Below are 16,796 nucleotides of genomic sequence, written 5' to 3'. Positions count from 1 at the left end.
GGCACTCTGATATTTAACTACTGAAATTAAGGACTCTTAGTTTTTATGGGTATCTTATTATTGCTGTTCTTGTATATTTTATTCTCTTATCCTGCTGGTTGTTCTTGAGCTATTAATTGTTTTTACCAATGTTTTAATGTTATGAATTGTTTTTATGATCTTAGTTGTTTTTCATTTTAGTTGTTATGAACTGTCTTATGTACTGTTAGTATCCTTTGTATATTTTATATGCTTTCGAAGTCACTTTGAGGCCCATCTGGGTGAAAAACAGTATAAAAATTGAATACATAAATTAAAAATAATATAACTATAACCCATTACCCCAATTCCAGGGCCATCAAAAGTGAAAAAGAAGAGGCTGATCTCTGTGCATTCTATGAGGAGTGTGGGTTGATGCAGATTGTTGGGACAGCACCCCCAGTGTCCATCTTTTGCTAGAGCTTTGGTTTTGTGGTTTGAAGATTTATTAGCAGAGGTCTCTGGCATGTTAGGGCCCAGTCCTGTCCAACTTGCTAGCACTGATATGGCTGTGCTGATCGGGTGTGGGCTGCATCCTGGAGTGTAGAAGCAGTGATGAAGGCCTCCTCAAGGTAACATTTACCTTGTTTCATTTACCTTGGGGCTGCATTGCAGCTGCATCGGCACTGGAAAGTTGGATAGGATTGGGCCGTTAGAGAAGCTGATAATAACCTAGTTCAGTGGTCTCCGAAGTTGGAACCGCTGTGCAGCGAAAAACCCTCCCTGGGGCAACTGGAGCTTACCATTCCCCTGGGAAGCCTGCTATCTTTGGTGCTGATCTCCCCCAAAGTTTGTGCTGCCCAGCCACTTCTGTGTTCTGCTGCCCTAGCAAGCTCTGGGCAGATGTGGTTGGGTAGCACAAACTTTGGGGGAGATCAGCACCAAAGATAGTAGGCTTCCCTGTGGAATGGTTATCTCTGTTCATGTGGGAGACAAATTTTAATGGACGCCGAGGTTTGGCACCTGCTGACCTAATTAGAGTTATTACCTGACACCACCAGCTCAAGGCCTTTATTCTCTTCAGCTGGAACTTCTAGCTCATGGTTTAAAACACTGATTCCAGTTCTAGATGAATCTACAAATATGATAATGATTATTTAAGTTTCACTTGTGAAATTTGCCCTCGTATTCAAGTACTCTGTGTCCTTACTGTGGCCAGGAGAAGGCTCTGAATGTTTTTTTCTTCTTCTTTTCTAGATCACTACAAGTCTTGATTCAGTGGGCCGAATTCAGATGCGCACAAGACGTACCCTGAGAGGCCATTTAGCCAAAATTTATGCCATGCATTGGGGAACTGACTCAAGGTTCGTACAAATAATTGATGCACAAGGTGGTGGGTTTTGCTTTAGGATCAGGATGCACTTTCCCTGCTTGGTCACATGAGTACCAGTATGGAAAAGCAGGTTAGAAATGTAGGATTGTATTCTAAGAAGCCATTGCACTTACAGGAAGTAGGAAATCTTAGTGATAAATACACCTGTAGTGATAAAACAATTGAGCAAACAAATCTGTTTGTGAAAAACCATTCATAGCCTTGAAGGCTTTCTTAGAGGTGCCAGAATGTGGTGGGGAGCACTTGACTGTACATTACAATTGCCTCAATGAAATGCTAGACTTGAATGCATACTATAAAAAGTTCTAGAAATTTTTAACTATGTTTATCCTTTTTTTTCCTCAGTAAGTCACAAAATCTTTGAGAATTCAACCTGTATTGAAGCATTAGATACCTGATATTTAAATAGATTTTGGAAGGTTACCATTCCATCTTCCAGTGTGACAAGGATGAGTTGTTTCATCCTGTTTAGGGATTAAACAATATAAATTTACAAGCCAGGTGGTCTTGTAAAGCCAGGTATCTTCATACCAAGAAGGTATAAACTGTGCTTCCCTCCCCACCAATAAACTCCAGATAATCTCAGTCAGGGGATAAATTTATCCCCACTGGAAAGGTGCCTGGGAATGCATCTTTCCTTTCTCCTATATGACTACCACTCACTTATGCGAGGAAAAAGGGAAACCCTGCATTTGGGAGCACCATAGCAGTGCAGAAAACTTGCCAGCCATCTTGAATGGTGGTTAGTGACCTAAGACAAGACTGAAGCCTTTGTGGAAGAGTGAGAAGCTTGGAGGTGTCATTTGTGAGCTTTGGAACCAGGCTGAGAGCGATGCAAAGTTAACTTGTTAACATGGTTTTGTGTGTGTGTGTTGTTTGTTGTGGTTATCCTTAGGCTACTGGTGAGCGCTTCCCAAGATGGAAAATTAATTATTTGGGATAGTTATACAACAAATAAGGTAGAGTTTTGTTCGTTTTTTAAATCAGTTTGGGCATTCTGATGTGCCTCTTGCTGGTGGGCCTTGCCTTTTGTTTCCACTGCTACTTTTTAAGCTTTTTTTTCTTTCTCTACCTGAAGCACTTTTTTTTTCTTGGCTCTTTCATTGTTCTGGGGTTTATTTTTTCTGCTCCAATATAATTCTTTATCTTGTTTTCATTTCTTTTTCTTTCTTTTTTTTTTGAAAACTAGCCTATTTACTCTAGCATCTCATTGTTTATTCCATTTCAATGCTCTTAACTGTGGCACACTTGCTTGGGGAAAGCAGACGATTGAGTCACTATAACGTTTCTCTGTTAACATGCTGTGCTGGAGCACTATGGGAATTTTAGCTTCCTTATTACAAACTGAAAAGGTGGAGCTTGCCAAAGAGCCATGTGGTGTGATACTTCATCCTTTATATGTTCCCCATGGAAGTGCAAAAGCTAAGTTCCCTATTGTGCACCAGTAATATTATTTGTACTGTAAGACAGATTTTTTTTTTAATGATGGACAATATCAATTGTGTCCCCCTGAAAGAAGGTTACCCTGCAGATGACAATCTTTGATATCACTTAGGGTCATGAGTACAAAACCAGGCATAGCCATGATTTGGCAGATCTGTCTGCTTTTTTCATTCTGATTTTTGGGCAGAGAAAGTGTGAGAATTAAATTTTTTTAAGGTCTGTAGTGACACACATGACAATCAGAAGTTGAAGAAAGTACAGGAGATGGGGCATTTAGTGTAAGGCAGTGGCAAATGCTGACAGTGTTGTTTGGGTAACATGTAATATTTATCAGTGTAATGTTGTGAAAGCACTCTTCTGTATTGCCCTTGTAGCTGTTCTGTGACGTATAGCTTATTGTGATTCTGTGTTCCATTGGTCTTTTGCAGACATTTGAAATTCCAGGACAAACCTTATAAAAGGGGGTACACATGGTGGATGGGATGACGCAGTTAAGCAATCTGCTCTAAAAGATGCTAGCTCCTTAGTGTCAGAGTGCTTTTTTATTTTAAAGGATTCTATTAATCACTGGACGAGGAAGTGAAGTTGTGGTTAAGGGATGCTTCCTGCCATCATCTCATTTTGCTGTTCTTCCACATGTCTGATTTGGATTTTCAAATTAAGTGTAGCATAGACTGTTGAGATTCTGTCTGAGAAACAGGTTGTTAATGCAGCTGACCAGCAAAGTTTGGATATGCCCGACTTATACAAGAAGCCAGGATCTTATAGTGTTCTTTTCCTCCCCCCCCCCCCAAGATGCATGCCATTCCTTTGAGATCTTCTTGGGTCATGACCTGTGCCTACGCACCATCTGGCAACTATGTGGCCTGTGGTGGATTGGACAACATCTGTTCGATATACAACCTGAAGACAAGAGAGGGCAATGTACGCGTGAGCAGAGAACTACCCGGCCATACCGGTCAGTTGCCTTTTGCTTCTGTTTCCTTTTTCTGATTTGTGTTGATAATCTTTCATAGGCCCTAACTAAACAGTCCAATTTCTGGCTCTCATAATTTTGTGTATTTGGTTTTTCCATGTGTTCCAGGAGCTATATAAATGTGACCAGGCAGTTTATATGCTGCACCAGAGAGGTGTGTGTGCATGTATGAGTTTGCACACAAGCATGCACATTTGGGAAGAGGAGAGAGCACTTAGTATTTTGAGCAAGTTATGCTAAAGGCGTAAGACAACAGTTCCCAAGCTTACCATGGGCATGGTGCCCTACTTTTGCGGCAGCCTCTTCCCAGCTCTCCTGGGGATCTACCATCTTGGATCATGCAAGGTCTCATGTGTTCTTGTGAGATCCAAGATGGCTGTTCCCAGGAGAGCTGGGAAGAAGGGTGCTACCATCTTGGATATTGTGAGAACTCACATGACACAAGATGGCAGCACCCAGGAGAACCAGGAAGGAGGCCACCAGCAACATCCTGTAGCGCCCTCAGATGCTGTGGCACACAGTTTGAGTATCGCTGCCTTAGGGAAGTGGTTGGGTGTGGGGGGCATCTGTTCTCAAGATAATTTCATTGTCAAGGAATTTCAAAGTGTGTTCCAAGAAAAGCTTAATTCTGCAGCATGAAATTTGCTCATTATTTGTTTTGCATAATTCTGCTTTTCTGATTCTAGGGAAATCACCCACAACTATATAAGCACTCTAACCTTGGATTCTGGATATCCTGCTTAGATTAGATGGAGTCCATGCTTGTCAGTACCTGCTGGGGAGAAGCCCTGCCAGCATTTGTATTTTGCAGTGCCTCCCCACTGTTAAAACATGCTGCTTTAATGTTCACACTTTAAAATGAACACTGTTTTAATGCACACCAAGTGGCAAACCCAGCCAACTGATCTGCATCATTTGGACCTAGTTTCACTTCTGGGTGGAAACCTTAATTCATATGTTTTGTTTAAAGCAAGGATGTTCAAACTCTGGTCGGGGGCTGGATCTGAGGTTCAGACAAACTTGTCCGACCTTACTGTTCCACTGGGCTGCCGTGTGTAGTCTTCCTAGATTGGGGGACAGGGACACTCTTGGCAGTTGTGTCTGCCCAGACATCCTGTTGCACAGCCTTCTGGGATGCCGGGCAACAGATGCGACTGCCCAGAACATCCCTGTCCCCTGCTCTAGGAGAACTACATGTGGCAACCCAGCAGAATTGTAAGATGCAGTCCGAACGGGGACGGCATTTTCACTGCACAGCAGTGGCAAGTTTGGCCACCACTGACTTAAAGCAATTGGCTGGCTGTCCTCTTCACTCGTCAGATCTTGTTGATAGAGCTTTATGCATAAAGTGCAGGGAAACTTAGGGGCGGCTTTTTGAAACGTACTCTAACATGTGGTGCAGTGTGACATAGATGTCACTGTGCCATGAAACTTTTAATCTGCCTGTTTGATCTCTTTGCTGGGTTCTGAAACTGGCCACTGGATCTAAAACCTGCCTTTGGAGCTTTCAGGGTTAAAAAAAAGTTTTGTTAATTTTTATAAAAAATGAAAACTAGAATTAGTAAGGTGCTGCATTTTTCATCTGATTTCAAACCTCATATGATGCACAACACTGCATGTATATTGGTTTGATGAAAGGGGAGCTTTTTTGAATGACGTTTGCTTTAACCTTTATACTTTTTCTGCATTTTAGGGTACTTGTCCTGTTGTCGCTTTCTAGATGATAACCAAATAGTCACAAGCTCAGGAGATACCACCTGGTAAGATTCATGAAGAGACTTGGATTATCCGTCTTTTGAGATTGTGCTAAAGCTGCCTAGGCCACATATTGAGTCTGTGTTCAGATCATTTTCTTTCACTTGCAGTGCTCTGTGGGATATTGAAACTGGCCAACAGACAACTTCTTTTACTGGACATACTGGAGATGTAATGAGTCTTTCTCTAAGTCCAGACATGAGTACCTTTGTTTCGGGTGCCTGCGATGCCTCGTCCAAGCTCTGGGATATTCGTGATGGAATGTGCAGACAGTCTTTCACAGGACACGTGTCTGACATCAATGCAGTGTGTGTAAGTGACTGATTTTTCACAAAGAACACATGGCAAAGGAGACAGTGAATTTGAATGAGCATGCACAAACACACATGAGAATACACACTACTTAGTGGAACTGTCATGGTACTGTGAAATATCTTCCAACAGCCTCGCCCTTGGAAGGATCAGTCATAGAATTTCGCCAGATGTCTGGGAGGGGAGGAGGGTACTGGTGGGCAAGATCTGCCTGGGCTGGCACAGAGGGCTGGCACAAGATCTGCCTGGGCTGGTGAAGGACCTGCCTGATCGGGCTTTCTGGATCTGCATACTTTGTAGTGTTTTAGTGTGGCCTTCAGGTGGCATCAGAGTCTTGGCAGGGGAAGGATTAGTATAGCACCCTACTTCGCTACCATTGCCAAGGCCCTCAGTTTTGCTTCTTTAGGCAGGGTGGCTTGGCCTCCTTAGCCAGTTTTCTCTTCCTTCCCTCAGCCTTGATGCAGCTGGCTTCCCTCATCATGGCATGAGTCAAGGGCTTTTCTACTGAGGCCTTCCTTGCCTAGCCATCTCTGCGCCACTCTGCCTCCGAAAGGGAGGCCCACTTGCTTCTTGGGGCCTCTGTTATTGCCTCTGGCTGCCCAGACAGCCACTCCATTCCCTAGGAAACCCCTGGCTGCAACAGGCACCCAAGACAGCTGCAGTGCAGTGGCTGCCAGGGCTCCATCCGGCTACGCAGGCACTAGAGGTGGTGTGACCTGGAACATACATACCTCAAAAGGAGGCAACACAGCCTCCACCAAGGCTCCGGTGGACCACCCAGGTTTTGGCAGCACTGCCTTGAGAGGTGGTATGGTTGCAGCTGCCCCTCCCCCACTGGCCACAGCAGCACTAATTGCACTTCAGGTGTTATTCTCTCTCCCTCCCCCCCCCGCTTCTGTTAGACAGTGCTGCCCCCTGACCTGCTGCATCACCCCTCATGGCTTGCCCCACTGGCTCCCTCTGAGATGGGCAAGTCCATTCATGGACAGTAGATTAGTGTCTGGGAGAGAAGGAAAAAGATCAGTTTGCCTGTGAGGAAGGAAGACCTCTCATTGGCCCCCTCCGGAGGGACATTTGGTGCTAATGAAGCAAGGGGGTCAATGAGGCCTTCTTCCTGTTGTGCCTTCCTCCCAGATCCAGTCAAGTTTCTCATAGGATCAAGTTAAACTTTTTACTGGAATGGAACCTCAAAGAATTAAAAAGTTGAAAAAGATTTTTTTCCATTAAGATATTTAACCTTTGACAGCAACTTGGGCTTGGCAAGTGTATTAAACGATAACATTTAACCCCTATTGAAGTCCAAGAATCTTGATGATTGTGTGAGATGCTATTATAATTTCAAAGTATAAATACTTTTAAAATCAATTAAAAGTTATTTTCATCCACTGTGAAGTTGGCTAGTCCAGTAAAGGAAATGGCCATTTGGAAAGGCAGTTCCAGAGTGTGCACTGTCTCTCCTTCTCCTTTTTGCTCCCACTACCCCACCCAACCCCCTGAGGCGTATCTGAGGTGTGACTCTTGCTTCTCCTTTTCATTCCAAGTTCTTTCCCAATGGCCACGCTTTTGCAACTGGCTCGGATGATGCCACCTGCCGTCTGTTTGATCTGCGAGCAGACCAGGAGCTCATGATGTATTCCCATGACAACATTATCTGTGGCATCACATCAGTAGCCTTCTCGAAGAGTGGCCGCCTCTTGTTGGCAGGTTATGATGACTTTAATTGCAATGTTTGGGACACCCTCAAGGGAGAACGAGCAGGTTAGTGGATGTACCCACTTGGAGAGGAAAAAGCTCCTTGGCTGTTAGCGCCTGGAAGCTGGAGGGCTGCCTCTGCACCTCGTAATTTCTGTAATGAATTCTAAGGACGCTGCTTAGCTATGAAATCTGCACCACCGTGTTTCTGTTGACCCAATTTCTGAATTAAACTAGCACTGGAAGCCGTAATGTAGAGGAAGCGGAAGGACTTGCAGTACTGACATGGGAGAGAAGCTGCACTTGGTGGTGGTGGGGAGATTGCAAGTGACGGGATGAAAGAAGTCAAAAGCCAAGTCTAAAGTGCAGAAATTGATGATTTGGTTGAATACCTCTCTTTATAAATAACTTTCTGCCAGGCTGGTCTGGGGTTTGGCCACTGCCTTGAAGCAGCATCAAATTTTGCTGCTCTGCCATGTGCACTTGCTGCCACTGCATTGTACACCCAGCAGTGTCGGTTTTTTCCCCAGTGCTGAAGGAAAAAAGCTGCTGCTATATCCAGTTGGCTGCTTAGGTATGCCACTGGAAGAGGGAAGCAGAGCCCGCTGCTCTCTTTACTTTGAGCTCTGGCACTACCTCATTCTTCCACACCATCATGTTTAAAATAATCAGGATGAGCAGAGCATGCTGGGAACACCTGCAGTGGGCTGGTGGAGGGCAGGCACAGAGGGCAGAATGCCCACCTTGCTGCTTGATGCAAGCATCTTGAGCTCCTGCCCTCTTCTCACCCTTCCTCAGTTGCATAAGCGCTAGAAATGCCATGGATGGACTACAGTACCCCTTCATACAAGGCATGTTATCAGAACATTGAGCTGCAGAATCTTCTGCTTGCGTAGTAGCAAATGGAAGTTTTGTTTGGAGGTGGGGTAGCTTTGTAAACGCATCCTGGTGGCTTTCAAGTCAGTGTCCAGGATCTTACCCACGGAACCACATTAACTAGGAGAGTTATTCTCTCGTAACAAATGGAGTGTTATAGGGAAGAGGCAATTTTGAATTCCCGCTGCAGTTGTGAAACAGATTGGGGGACTTCAGGGGCAAGCTCTTTCTCAGTTATCCTGCTTTTTCACTGGTTATTGTGGGGATATAATGGAAGAACTTCCATGTAAACCACTTCTTGGAGGAAGGAGAGGATGCAGATGGGGAAGCCTGTGTGTGTTTAGCCTTGGTTATAGCACACAGCCATGGGAATTGCTTGCCCCAGGAAATTTATTTGGTTCCCTCCCTGATAGCATTTTGCTACAGTCTGGTGACATTGTAATCCCAACAGGCCTTGGATTAAAGTACTGCCCGATTTTCACATTCTTGGCACTGTGTTTAAATTGTGCTTAGTAGCTTTATTTGCTGCTTTGTCTGTTAAATTATTTTTTGTGGGGGGGGGCAGGGGGTTGGCTACTTTGAGTATTTCAGTACTGAGCCAGAAAGATAAGGTGTAAATGATTTCATAAATAAACATGATTGCCTCTTTCTCTTCCTTTCCCCCCCCTCCCCAACCAGGTGTTCTTGCTGGCCATGACAACCGAGTCAGCTGCTTAGGAGTTACTGATGATGGCATGGCGGTTGCTACAGGGTCTTGGGACAGTTTTCTCAGAATCTGGAATTAATCTGGCAGCCAAAACACATAGACAGACACGCACACCTTCTCCACTGAGATCTGGAGAGATCAATGCTGCAGCCTATTGCTGTGAAATAACATTTCTACCTTGTATTTACAGGTGAAGTTTTTCTACTCACTGATTATTGCATAAATAGGCTTTCTGTAAATGAAGTTTAAAACAAAATACAAGTGAAGAAGTGGTGGGTGGGAGAAATCACTGACTTTTGGGGGTTTTTTGTTAAGGGGGGGAAGCACATGTATGATCGAAGCTAAAAGAGCCAGTCCGTTCTGTGTTTGGTGGTTTGGCTACATTGCCCTGGAGGGATTTCTGCTTGTGCCCAAGTTCTGCTAATTCTATACTTTTTTTTGTACATGACTCAATATACAATAGCAGCCAATCATGTAACATTTTGTCTGTAAGTAAAAAATGTTTGCATTTTTTTAAGAAATTGCATTTATATAGCTATACATTTAACCTGAGATGTGTCTCTTCCTTCTGAGTTCTGCAGTGGATCAACTAGATTGCTGTTTTAAAAGTGTGTTTAAAAAAAAATTGGTGAATTTGCTGTAGATAAAGTGTGAAATCGATGAGCTGTTTGTGGTTTTATGACCGAAGGTGTTTGAATTACTGCTTGATCTGTTTTTGTTTGGTTTTGTGTGTGTTTTTAAAAGGCCCTGATATTTCCTTGCAACTCCTAGCACCTTACTTGTTTGTTGACCTGTTGGTTTAAATGTGGGGTTTAATCCCTTAATGCTGGTGGATCCTGGTTAATTGGTTGGTGGGGGCGGCACCAAGGAGTTAAACAGGTCATAATATGCACCTCTTGAAATGGAGAATTTTTGGTGCCAGATTATGAGCTTCCTTTCATCAGTACCTAAAGTGAGTTGAGCAATAATAATTGCTGTTACTAAATGAATGGTGACTGATGGATTCTTTTTTAATGAGACAATTGTAAACTTGTTTCTCACCTACTGTAAAACCACTGGCCTGCTTGTCTGGAGTGAGATTTAATTTAGAGCCAACTCAAATTGTTAGCAAAAATGCTTGGTATCCTCCTCACTGTTTCAACATTGTTTTATATGTAGGGCGTAATCTGAATGCATGTCTCACGCTTGTATTAAAATTTCCCCAAATTTACAGAGGTTAATTATGTCAAGCAAAGACCTCCACCCCCCCCCCCCAAACATCTAGATCTGCATATACAGAGAGAGATTTCAAGTAGGGGTATGTTGTGCATGTCAGTCTTCTCACCTTGTGAATTCTTTGAGTCTTGTCAGGATGGTACCACATGCCACATCTGAATTGACTCTGTCCAGTTATCAGTCAGTCACTACAAGGATTAAAAAAAAAGCCTGGAAAGTTCATTCTAATACTGCCGGTTATGCAATAGGTTACTCAGACATTCCACAGCAGAACAGAGTTGCCTTTGATGCAAGCCTGATTAAAAAATTGTATTGCATGACAGCATTAGCTAGATGAGAATCCAGCTCCCCTTCTCTGTTGTCCCTCTTAAGAATTTTGGATCCCAGTTTTGAAAACCTGATCCAATAGTCGCTTTAGCTTTAGTCTTGTAATGGGGATTGCTGTTTATTAAAAAAGTGTAGCAGATAAACAGCTGCTGTATCTTGAATTCTCGGTCTGTTTAAACAAAGTTCATGCAGCAACAGCTCATAAGGATGGTCCTGTTCACAGAAAACTTGCAAGCTGTTTGTTTAGGTGGAAATAGCCTTTAAAAAAAAAAAGTCATTGTAATATGTTTTTGGTGCTGATGAAAATGTACCTGCATTTGTAGCAAATATTAAGTACATTTGACCTTAGGGAAAGTATTTTGGGGTTGGGGATGGATCCAGTCCTAATGTTGATGTATGTCCTCTTTCCACATTGTATAGGATGAAAGTTCATGTAATACATTGAAACAGATTTGTTGCTGAGCCATTTGCATTTGTCAAGTTTTGACCAAACTTTCCCCCCATTTTCTGCTGTTCCAGTTTGTCCATGTTTACACTGGTTCAAGTGCCAATTCATGTGCGAGATAGAGGGGATTTAGTACAGGTGCAGTCTTGTTATTTGTGAGTGTTCCATTCCCAGAACTGTGGATGGCAAAAATTGAACTAAAGCAAATCCATTTTTAAAAACTATGTCCTTTTGCTCAGTGATTTAAAAACAGCCTTGCTGACCTTTTGTAATGCACACAGAGGCAATCAGTTTCTCAGAAAGAATGGTGGAGGTGATAATGACTTGTATTCTTTCATGTGCTCAGGGGGAAGGAGGGGTCACTTGCCTGGGAGTGAGGCTGTTCTAAGTTCCTGGAGAGAGAATGATTGATGGATTGTCTACCAGCTGCCCTCTCCCCCATTATTGAGGCTACTTAAACTCTTTTTTCCTTTGATTTAAAGGGCCCTTCTCATCTGCTGAGATAAAACTGCAGGTAAAAAAATCAGTGGATAATTAGGTTATACCCGTAATTGCTAAAAATACCTAGTGCATCTGTATGTATGGAAAAAATGCATTTCTGAAGAAATGGTTATAGGCGTGCAAGGTCAAATTTACCAACTCCTAGTTGTATTTTTTCCACTTCATTTTAATGATTTGGTTCAGATCCATTATTGATATTGTCTGGCTCAGAGGATGTTATGGGCAGGCATTTTATTATCTTAATTTTTTTCTTTAGTTCAGAGCTGCCTCCAGGCAGTCATTCTGAACTTCATTGGAAACTTTCATACAAAAACAGCACCTCTCCTGAGTTTCTGTTGTAAATAAAACAAACCAAACAAAAACCTGTCATCTTTGGAGATAATCTTAAATTGTCACCCATCTGTAAAGAGGTGAACAGAAGACCTGATATTGAACCCTTTGCTAATAGTAGCAGAAGAACTTTGAAATGAAGGGTGGATGTTCTAACCAAACATGCACAGCCTTCAGGGGCTTCTTAAACATGCCAGGCATCCTGTAAAAATGGCTTCTGCTTTGTGCCAGGTGAAAAAGCAACATTGTGCAGCTGTTCAGCTTCTGGAATGAGACTCTCATGGGGTGAATACATGAAGAAACTATTTAGCATAAGGAATACTTCATTCAGATTGCTCATAGATGAACATGTAAGGCAGGGCGATCCAACTTCACAACAGCTGAGGGGCTGTACAACCCTGGTGTAACCCTCCCCCAATTGTGCAGGCGTACAAGTACAGGTATAACCTAATTATCCACGGATTTTTCACCCATGGTTTTATCTCATTTAGCAATGAGAATGGCCCTTTAAATTAAAGGATAAATGTCCTTTAACAATAACCTCATTAGTGTGAGAGAGGGCAGCCAGCTGACAGTCCATCAATCATTCTCTCTCCAGGCACTTAGAACAGCTTCACTCCAAGGCAAGGGACCCCTCCCTTCCCCCTGAGCATGTGAAAGAATGCTAAATGGCAGTGATCATCACCTCCTCCATCTCCCCCCCCCCCCCCCCGCAGATCCTGGTGAAGGGAGGGATTGCTGCTTTGGAGTGGAGCCTTTCTATGCCCCTGGAGAGAGACTGTTTGTCTGTTTGATGCATCACAAAGGTCAGCAAGGCTGTTCTTAAATCACTGAGCAAAAGGACTTTGTTTTTTAAATGGATTTGGTTTAATGCGATTTTTGCCATCCATCATTTTGAGTTCTCTCTTGCAAATAATGAGACTTAAACTGTAATTGGCTGTGACATGATTGCAGAAGGTGGTGATGGGTGTGATGGGGCTTTTTGATATCCCTGCTGTGCCAATCCTGCTTCTTGTCCTAAGAAGTTGGAACAGTGTTGTAGAGAGATTGAAATGCGTTGAAGTGGGAAGAGTCGGTGGGTAGTGGCTGCAGTGGCGCTTTTGAAGGCTGCCAAAAAGGGCCTCATAGAACTCATGTTGGACCACCCTGCTGTAAGGGGTGGCTGGATTCCTAGCTTGTACTGTCTCACAACTGTCCTGTATGCAGATGGAGAATTCACTGTTACACCAATAAGTTTTTTTTCATTTGAATCACTTGAGTAGCTATCCTGTGGATATAAATGATTATATAAGAAATGTTCCTTTTGAGAAGATTAGATTGAAAACTAGCTATCTTCTCTGCCCTTGATCTTGACTCATGCACTGGACTACTGGCTTTTTGGCATTGGATCCCAAGGTGCTCTTTTACTACTTATGCTTGGCTGTAGGCAACTGCACATTTGTGGCAATTTATTCTGTGTGTCTGTAACTTTTTGGTCCTGTAGCACAAAATGCACACCAGCAGCTATCTGCTTGGGCCGCCAGTTTTACCATGAATAGAACAGCTCTAAGAATGGTGGGGAATACTACTGGACCATACCTGTTGGTTTAGCTACCCATTAATCCTGATGTACAGATCACTGCTGTTCTAGCTCTGTTAATGCTGGTCACAACCCATTCAGCCCAATCAATGAGAGTTATGCAAAAGCAAAACTGTTTTCATTTGTTCAACCGTCCATTTGTTCTAGTGGAATTTGCTCTGAAATGGAAAGGAGTTACCGATGGCAACCTAATCACATTATATTGTAGTGGATTTTGAAACAGTACAGTATTTTAGTAGTAAGGTGTCAAAAGATTATTGCAAGACTAGTATATCTGAGAATCTAAAAACTTGAAAATTCATGTTCCTATTTGAGCATGCCCAATGTGTGATTTGAGAAGTGTCAGTGTTTGATCTTTTTCTTTGGCAGCTTCAGTTACTCAGTTGAACCTTTCATTTGGACACTGGAAATATGCGCCTGTCAACTATACAGATATTTGGATTATATCTGAACTGTTTGTCAGTGTTTGCCTGTCTTCTCCAAGACAGCCTTTAATTTTCCTCCCTCTGCGTTCTTGGTTGTTCTTGTACTGGTCTACATGTTGATCAGCATAGCATGATTTCCATCTCACATGCAGACTGTTTAGTACAACCTTCTTGAACCTTTTGTGGGTTTTGCCTATTGGTGGCTGTCAACAATGTGATGTGGAGAGTTAGGGGAACTTGTAGTTGGCAATCTCAAGTAAAGGTGAGAAAGATATCTTTTTTTTAGATCGACTGAGTTGGGGCCATCACTGGTAACCAGGGATGAGAGATGGCATGCTATGTGGATGCCGATCACTGATGATCGTAGACAACATTGTTTGAGATAAATTGTAACTGTTGGATTGTTTGCACCTGCTGGTTAACTCCAGGTCAGGCCTACCACAACAGCTTGAATTTTTCAGGGTTTGATTCTGCATGTTGGGCTTTCTTCTTTGGCACAGTGAAGTTGATATTGGATAGGAAGCAGTCTGTCCTCTACTCAAAAGCATCTCAATGGCAACTTGACCTGTTTCACCAGTATTTCCTATGTTGGAGAAGTGGGTGAAAAGTTGCAAGATCTTCATTGTGTTGAAGTGGGATTGAAAATGGTTGGGTGAAGCAGCTGCCCTCCACCTTGTAAGAGCATTCCTAGCATAACAGTTTATAGGAGTAACACAAGTGGTGTCAGAAGAAGACTCTGAAAGGTTTTTCTCCAAGTAGAAAAGTTGTATCACCTGGCAAAGCATCTTCCTGAAACATTGACTGTAATGTATTAAATTGGAGCACTTGATGTTATTTTTGAAGTAGCTTGTCAGCATAAAAGGTTCAGGTTGGCTTGGAATATAATGAAAACATTCTGAGAGAGAGAGAGAGAGAGAGAGAGAGAGAGAGAGAGAGAGAGAGAGTGTGTGTGTGTGTGTGTGTGTGTGAGAGAGAGAGAGAGAGAGAGAGAGAGAGAGAGAAGATTCTCTCGCCAGACTTTGGGTTGTGTTCTTTTTTCCAAATGTCAGTATGACTCTACCAGTAGGTGCAGTGGTTGGTATCTGGTAGCTTGTGTATTAGAGTGAATCACAAGGTAAAGCCTGGACTGATTGTGTCTCACAAGGTAAAGCCTGGACTGATTGTGTCCTAAGGCTGAAAACAGGCAACCATTTGACCTGGGGTGTCAAACATATCACATGTTGGCTGTCTGCATGGAGAAACATTCCCTTGGCAGGTTTTGGTCACATGATAAGCCAAGACAGGCTGATATTATAATGCCCTATATCAGTGGTTCCCAAACTGGTGGGTCATGACTCACCAGCCAGGGAAGCACTTGTCCCTACCCCTTTAAGAGGCGGGGAGGGGGAAGAGCAACATAATCCCCAGGCTTGTGTGCTGCTGGGGATGGGAGGGTGTGTTTTTGTTTTTACTTACCTGTAGCTTGTGCTGCAGTTTGGGGGGAGGGGTCTGGGGAGCCTTCTGCAGGGCTCTTGATGCCTGCAGAAGTCTTTAAACGGGTACTTACGGTTTTCACATAGAAACAGCAGTACCCGGTTTTTCTTTTTCTTTTCCTTTTGACATTTGCAGGCAAGGGGAGCCCTGTGGAGGGCTTCCCGGATCTTCCAGGACTGCAGCACTGGCTGCAGGTTAGTAACAAAACGCCCTCCCATCCCCGGCAGCAGTGCAAACCTGTGGATCAAATTGCTGCCTTCTCCCCTACACTTACTCCTTTGTAGAAGTTTAGGAGGCACTGCCCTATGTTGTTCAAATCTGTAATGTGACTGCATTTGGAATGCTGTGTCCAGTTCTGGCTGCCACACCCCGAGAAAATTGTAGAGCTGGAAAAGGTGCAGAAGAGGGCAGCCATAATGATTAGATGGCTGGAGCATCTTCCTCATGAGAAAAGGTTACAATGTTTGAGGCTCTTTCACTTGCAGAGGGAAGGCACTTAAGGAAAGATGCAGTTGAGACTTATAAAATTATGCATGGTATGGAAGCGGGGGGGGGGGGGGTTTCTACCTCTTTCACAATACTAGAATCAGAGTTCATCCAGTGAACCTGATTGGCAGGAGATGATACTTCACACAGCACAAAATTAGTCTGGAATTCATTGCCACAAGATGTGGTGATGGCCACTGACTTGAATGGCTTTAAAAAGGGATTGAACACATTCATGGAGGACAAGCTCCTGGCAATGGCTACGTGGTGGCTGTGTACTACCCTCCAGATTCCGCATCATTGTTCTTCTGAAGACCAGTTGCAGGGGTGCAATGGCAATAGAAAAGCATCCCTTTCTTTCTTCCTTACAGACTTCCCAGAGGCAGCTGGTGGACAATTGTGGAAAACAGGATGCTGAACTAGATGGGCCATTGGCCTTATCTGTCAGGGCTTTTCTTGGATTCTTAACTGTGGCTATACCATTACTTATTTGTGGTGGTGGTTGGAATATATAGATCCATTTCCCATGTGAGTAGGATCCAGAACTCTGGACATGCACTGGAGCTTTTTTGTATTTGCATCCTGTCCCCCCATCACCACTGCAGCCCCTCTTGAGAAAGGTGCTCCTGAAGGTTGTGGCAGGGGTTCTTGAGCAGCATTCATTGCAGCCCAAAGAGCAGCTTGCCTACTCCTCCTCCATGTATGTGCCAAAGCACTTTAAGTGCATGCCTAGGGCTTGTTGGATCCTGACCGTGGTAAGAAATGCCAGATGGCAGTTTCTGACCTTGGAAGCAGAGGATCTGTGTATACCCCTCCTACCTTAATCTGGCATGCATGCTGCCCAAATGACTTCTTCCACATTTGAGGCACTGCAGACCGGTCTTTTTCCTTTTTTAAAGATTAT

The 16,796-nt window shown here is 43.5% G+C and overlaps 1 protein-coding gene across 8 annotated transcripts in view; it reads left to right on the top strand.

Moving 5' to 3' along the window:
• Window positions 1-11,337, top strand: part of GNB4 (G protein subunit beta 4) — a 67,327-nt gene extending 55,990 nt beyond the window's left edge. For 7 of the 8 annotated variants that reach the window (XM_066619483.1, XM_066619487.1, XM_066619484.1 and 4 more), the window contains 7 exons: window positions 1,216-1,322; window positions 2,247-2,310; window positions 3,590-3,752; window positions 5,464-5,530; window positions 5,636-5,837; window positions 7,379-7,595; window positions 9,084-11,337. In XM_066619483.1, the coding sequence (XP_066475580.1) occupies window positions 1,216-1,322; window positions 2,247-2,310; window positions 3,590-3,752; window positions 5,464-5,530; window positions 5,636-5,837; window positions 7,379-7,595; window positions 9,084-9,190 (927 nt within the window). In that variant the 3' untranslated portion in view covers window positions 9,191-11,337. Of the gene's footprint in view, window positions 1-1,215; window positions 1,323-2,246; window positions 2,311-3,589; window positions 3,753-5,463; window positions 5,531-5,635; window positions 5,838-7,378; window positions 7,596-9,083 lie in introns of those variants that run through there. The other variant, XM_066619488.1, reaches the window with a different exon arrangement.
• The last annotated feature ends 5,459 nt before the right edge of the window (window positions 11,338-16,796 follow it).

The sequence above is a fragment of the Tiliqua scincoides genome, chromosome 3 (assembly GCF_035046505.1).
Source record: "Tiliqua scincoides isolate rTilSci1 chromosome 3, rTilSci1.hap2, whole genome shotgun sequence".
Classification (NCBI taxonomy): domain Eukaryota; kingdom Metazoa; phylum Chordata; class Lepidosauria; order Squamata; family Scincidae; genus Tiliqua; species Tiliqua scincoides.
Note: the sequence above shows the minus strand (reverse complement) of the source record. Positions and strands in the feature narration are given on the sequence as shown.